This window comes from Gavialis gangeticus, unplaced genomic scaffold (assembly GCF_001723915.1).
Source record: "Gavialis gangeticus isolate Ggan-Ray unplaced genomic scaffold, GavGan_comp1, whole genome shotgun sequence".
Taxonomy (NCBI): Eukaryota; Metazoa; Chordata; order Crocodylia; family Gavialidae; genus Gavialis; species Gavialis gangeticus.
This window is the reverse complement of record NW_017728992.1, coordinates 54,236,017-54,242,062: the sequence shown is the minus strand read 5'-3', so window position 1 is coordinate 54,242,062 and position 6,046 is coordinate 54,236,017. Positions and strand designations below refer to the sequence as shown.

At 43.7% G+C, this 6,046-nt stretch overlaps 1 protein-coding gene across 1 annotated transcript in view; it reads left to right on the top strand.

The window, feature by feature from the left end:
- Positions 1-6,046, top strand: part of ELOVL2 (ELOVL fatty acid elongase 2) — a 112,445-nt gene that overhangs the window by 66,805 nt on the left and 39,594 nt on the right. The window contains exon 3 of the mRNA XM_019522561.1: positions 2,345-2,532. Coding sequence (XP_019378106.1) covers positions 2,345-2,532 — 188 coding nt within the window. The remainder of the gene's footprint in view (positions 1-2,344; positions 2,533-6,046) is intronic.

Genomic DNA, 6,046 nt, shown 5'->3' with positions numbered 1-6,046 from the left:
TGTAATGTGACTGTAAATATAGCAAAGGGAAGGAAGCCCTGCATTTCAGTCATTGTCCAAATGCAATAAGTGAAGGAGTGGAGTGTAAATAGTATTATTTGTGGTCTAGAAGGGATATATTGTGATATAGTAATTGGTGACTGCTGGGTGCAAACAGATTATAAGTGAATAGGCAGAGGACAGGCCAGAGAGTTAAGGCTGTTTTTGAAAACTTGACTCAAACTGTGTTTTCAAAGGGCATTTTGCTGTATTCCATTTTGCTAATGCTGAGTGAGCAAAAAGTCAAAGGCCAAAAATCCTAAGAGAAGGGTATGGGCAGGAACATAACTTGACCAGGGCAGCAGCCCCAGGCACTGCCTTTAAGGTGGAGGCATGCAAAATTAGCTGCCACTGCAGCAGCCAGCCAGGCTGCCATCAGAGCTGTGCAATACCATCAGAATTTCCATGCCCCAGGCACTGCATCTGCTCTGGGCATGGAACTGCCCTGCTATGCTTCTGAGTCCAGGCTGGGTATGTTTACCCTGCCTCAGCTCAAAAAATGAAGCTGCTTCTTGGCAACCCAAGAGTAGCAGGAGCATAACTAGAGTCTTCTAGCTAAAAACGGGAGACTTAACAGGTCTTTCTAGTGCAAACCTGCCCTCACAGAGCTTACAACCTAACTGAAGACAAAATTCAGCAACATAATGTAACAAAGGACTGGAGACAGAAGAAGGATGGAGGGGCAGGGGCACAATGGTGACTGAACAGATAGGTATAGTTACATGGGTTCACTGCAGGATGTTTCTGAAACATTTAAATGCTTTTTCCAAAGCAATTTTCTCTTTAGAAACAAAGTATTGTTGGAACACACAAATATTTAACAGTTCTTAATGATGTCTCAAGCATTCCCCTGCAGAGTTTGCTTTGATTAAGCATTTCCTCAGAGTGTTTTCAATCCTACATCTGAAACACTGAGCAAATGAATAAGAGTGAAAAACAGTAGCTGATGCATTAAATTTATTGTCAAATTTAGCAAAATGCAAAACCCAACAAGTGGTAAAACACATTGTTTTCTTAAAAGAAAAAATACACATCTAATTGTGATACCTTGTATGGTTTTTAACAGGAGCGAGCAATTATTTTGGGAAGAGGGCCGCTTACTGAGTTACGGCAAACCATCAAGGGCCGCATGACAGGCAGCACTGGGCAGATTAATATGAATTTTATAAATTTTTTATGGGCCCCACAGGCTGGATATAATGGCCTGGCGGGCCACATCTGGCCCCAGGCCACATTTTGCCCACCCCTGGTTTTTAACCTGATAATGTTCTTTTAAGAAGATGTATTCAAGGATTCAGAGATTTTTAAGGCCTAGCAGAAGCTAGCATATGGTATTCAGAGGAAGAATTTCACCTAGCAATTCCTTCTCTCAGGGAAGCCCAAAACTTACGGTTCAGAAAGCAAATAGCTTATAGAAAAATATGACAAAGCTGAAAGAAAATGATGGCATTCATCCACAATACCCATTACTGCCATTGTAGACATTTTTCTGTTTTAAAAATTGTGCATCTCAGACTTCATGATCTCCATTTTGTTTGAGCTGGGGGAAAGGATGCAAGCAAGAGGAAGGGAACCACAACTACACACAAAATTCTTTGCTCCCAATACCTATTTGCTCACATGCATTACTGTCAGAGATCTAATTTGTGCAAATAAGGCAAGCAGAACTGGCCTTAATACTTCATTTCAGGATAAAATAGGACAGATGAACAATGAAGCAAGCCTTGGGCTAAATCAGAAAAATAAGCACATTGAAAAACTAATGCACTGAACATATTTGAAAATGTTTCCATATACATATGTGCCTTCCAGTCACTATCATCATCTCTCCAACACCCAGCATAAACACAAAAATATGGGGCAAATGCACAGTAAAAATAATGAATGCTGTATGTCTGGATTGGCAGGCGTTCTTTTCTTAATTCTATGTAGTTTGAAGGTTTAAGCTATTTAAAAGCAATATATACTGTTTTTAACAACTTGGGATTTGGCATTATATTTCTATTAAACATTACTTTTAAATAAAAAGAGCACAAACACATTTTTACTCCTGCTTATTTCTATGATTCATAGAAGGGCAGAACAATTTAAGTGATTGCAGGTAATTCTGAAATGACCACAAATGCCTGAAATTACTGTGCTCAATGCAGTTATTTTGCTATTCAGGTTGAAATGAACTGAATATGTATCCAAATATGGCACATTCCCACTGTACCTGTAGATGACTCTGTTGACACTGCAGGCAGTTCTTTTTAACCATACTGAACAAGCCACTTTTAACTGCTTATTGCATGCTTCTGTTCAGATTCCAGGGTCAGAGGTTGGTTCCTGTTGGACTCCTATCTACCCACATTTTTCCTTACTGTAACCTATCTGCTTTCCATATGGCTGGGTACTGAGTATATGAAGAACAGGCCTGCCTTCTCACTCCGGGGACATCTCCTGATATATAACCTTGGAATCACACTACTTTCTTTATACATGCTCATAGAGGTAAGTTTAACTAAACGTACTGCAGCTAAGAAGGGCAAGCAGCAAGTGATTTTTAACCACAGGAATGTTTATCATCCCCATCTCCAAAGTAAGTTGGACTTATGATTTTAGGTCCATTTCAGCTAAAGCAACATTTGACAACGTGCATTCAATTTTCAGGGACTGTGCATTTCAAACATGCCTGCGCCTCCTTAATTCATCATCCTTCATAAACATCAATTTCTTTTTGAAAGCATAAATATCTGGGGAGTGACTCGTCTTTGTAGGTATACACCACTGTTGTACAAACAAAGAGATGTATGCATGAGTATGCACTAATTATTCATCGTTTGCTATTCATTGTCATCCATTTCCTCCCCTGTCTACAATCTACATTTTTGTCACCTAATCAAGTGGCAAAAACAAAACAAAAGTACACAGGTGACTGATCAAATGCCTAAGAAGTTCAGCCAAAAGCAAGCCATTTGGGAAGCCAAAGGCTGAACTTAGGATCGTAGAAAAATAGGGATGGAAGGCACAGTGGTAGGCCAGCAGTGGGTGTCCACTGTGCTCGACCACCTACCAAGCTCCGAGTGCCACGGGTGCCTCATGTCTGGCCAACCTCCTTCCTAGAGCACACCTGCAAGCCTGGGGACGCTGCTGCCACCACCTGGGGTCTGGACCATTTCTGGGCCCTCTGCTCCCTGGAGTACACAAGCCTCATAGTCCTTGAGGGTGCTTGGCCCACTGCAAGAACTTGGGGTATTCCTTTAGCCTGAAGCACAAAAAGTAGCCTCAACTGGTCATGTGAGCCAAGGGAATAAAAAAAAACAAGGAATGCCTGAACCGTCTCCCAATGAGTCCACCACACTTAGTACAGAGGAGACCTTTACTGGTTACAGAGAGTAGGCTTGGAAAGGGTACAGGTTAGAGAAATATCAAAGAATAACCTTAGAGCAAACAGTATCATCTAAGTAGCTGTTTGATATGTATCTACATTACAGCAAGCTATATCTAATATTATAAAAGCCCAAGTCTGTAGCCAATCAAAGTGCTCCAAGCATGGGGGAGTGCTTCCATGATTCTGAAGCCACACTGAGTACTAGACAGGGGGTGGGGGAGGCTCCCCCACCCTGCTCCCTGCAAGAGCAAGAACAGCAGCAGTATGGGGTGTTCAGTTGTGGTACACCATCCCAGACCACCTTTCTCCTCCCCTGGCCCCCATTATTCTTGATGGGCAATTGGCTACTATCTAGATAAATTCCAAGTAGTTTACTCAGTTCAGCATCCTCAGCATCCTGAGAGAAGGGGAGTTGCAGATGTTCCAGTTGCTGTACAGGACCCGTTCATGTCCTGTAATCTGTTTTCATTCCAATTCTTTTAGCAATTTATACCATGAAACTTCCTAGGTAGTCATGGCTCCATTCTCAACTGTTTCTGTCAGTTTAATGAACTAAGATCTCAACTCCATTACCAAACACCTCCCCTGGCTTGCTCCAGCGTGCACCCAATAAGAAGCTTTATTTCGAGGAGTCTATCCTCCTTTACAGGTTAGAGCATGTGTGATGGAGATGCAATGGCAACAGCAGCCTACTAGTCCCAGCAGCAAAAAATGCTTCTCCCAGAGCTAATCTCTAAGGTAGTAAATAGAACCAGGGGCAGAGACCTGAAAAAAAGACTGCTATTACAATTTCGGAATGACATTTACTTGCTCTTGATGTTAATGTCCTTATAAAACACACCTTCCATGTTCGCTTGATAAATAACTCAAATGTATGAGAAAGCCTGGCTGTTGACACTGGAGGTTCACAATGGCACTCAGCCCTGGCATTCCATGCCCCCTGGTGCTACACAGGGCACTAGCAAGCTACAGGAGAAAAACAAGCACTCGTTGTTCTGTCAGCAAAACATTGCTTTGCTCAAAGTCAAATAGGACCTCATCAAGCTCCCAGCTTTAGGCAAATTTCTTCAGAATTTAAAAAACAAACAACAACAGACACTTTGGCTAGTCAAAATGGGCTAATTTCTGGCTTGCACACAAGCGACACAGAGGGCCTTGTGATATTCATGGTAGCTTCAGTACAAGCACAGTTCCTCCTTGGTTTGTCCCTATACACTAAAATACCCTGTGGTCTTTGATTAAAACAAATGCTTAGTAGGTTTAACATGGCAGAGGCATACAGGGGGTTGTCGGAAGATTAATCAGGTTCAGGGAAAACAGGACAAGCTACACAGACATGCATGGTGTTTTTCAGGGTCTTTCTGTGATGGCCCTGGCTTCTTTTTGAAGCTCATTTTGCTGTACATACTATGCTGATTCATGTGTGGCCTTTTGGTTGGTTAATCAGGCTTTGCTTCTGTGGTTTGTAGCCCATTGCCTTGCATCCCTAAGTTCACACAAGATTCTAGTTTATTTACTAATGATAAGAAACACAGCTCTTAGTGCCAACTTCTGCATCTGTTATGAATCTGTGTGGGGGCACTCATTTTATCGCTATTTCTGGTAGTTCACCACATTTATTTACCAATAAATCTGCCATTTAGAACCTCTCCTCATGCTGTGTGGCCTCCTCTTTCATGTCAGCAAATTAAAAATGTCTGCATAATCTTTTTGCACAGCTCCCTTTGACTGCATTTCCTCATTGGGAATAAGATGGACGCTGGAGCTTGTGTACCTTCCTGTTTAGATTAATAGATTCATAGATGTTTGTATTGGAAGGGACCTCAGTAGATCATCCAGTCTGACCCCCTCCCCTGGCCAGGAAAGAGCACTGGGGTTAGATGACCGCAGCCAAGTGCATGTCTAGCCTCCTCTTAAAGACCCCAAAGATAGGGGAAGAGCACTACCTCCCTTGGAAGCTCATTCCAGATTCTGGCAACCCTCACCGTAAAGAAGCTCTTCCTAATGTCTAACCTAAATCTGCTCTCCGTCAGTTTCATAGCTAGTAGGGTCGGAAGGGACCTGAACAGATCTTCAAGTTCAACCCCCTGCCATGGCAGCAAAAAAGTACTGGGGTCATATGACCCCAGCAAGGTGTTCGTCTAGCCTCCTCTTAAAGACCCCCAGGATAGGAGCCAGCACCACTTCTCTTGGAAGTTGGTTCCAGATCCTAGCCGCCCCGACCGTGAAGTAGCGCCTCCTGATGTCTAATCTGACTCTATCCTCTGCCATCTTGTGACCGTTATTCCTGGTCAGTCCTGGTAGTGCTCGGGGAAGCAGGGACTCCCCCAATGCCTGCTGGTCCCCTCTGACTAGTTTGTAAACAGCCACTAGATCCCCCCTCAGCCTTCTCTTGTGGAGGCTGAACAGGTTCAGGTCCCATAGCCTCTCCTCCAGGGGGCCTGCCCTGCTGTCCCTTGATCATGCGGGTGGCCCTCCTCTGGACCTTCTCCATGTTGTCCACATCCCCCTTAAAGTGTGGCGCCCAGAACTGGATGCAGTACTCCAGCTGCAGCCTAACCAGTGCCACATAGAGGGGGAGGATCACCTCCTTGGACCTGCTCGAGATGCATCTGTGGATGCACGACAAGGTGC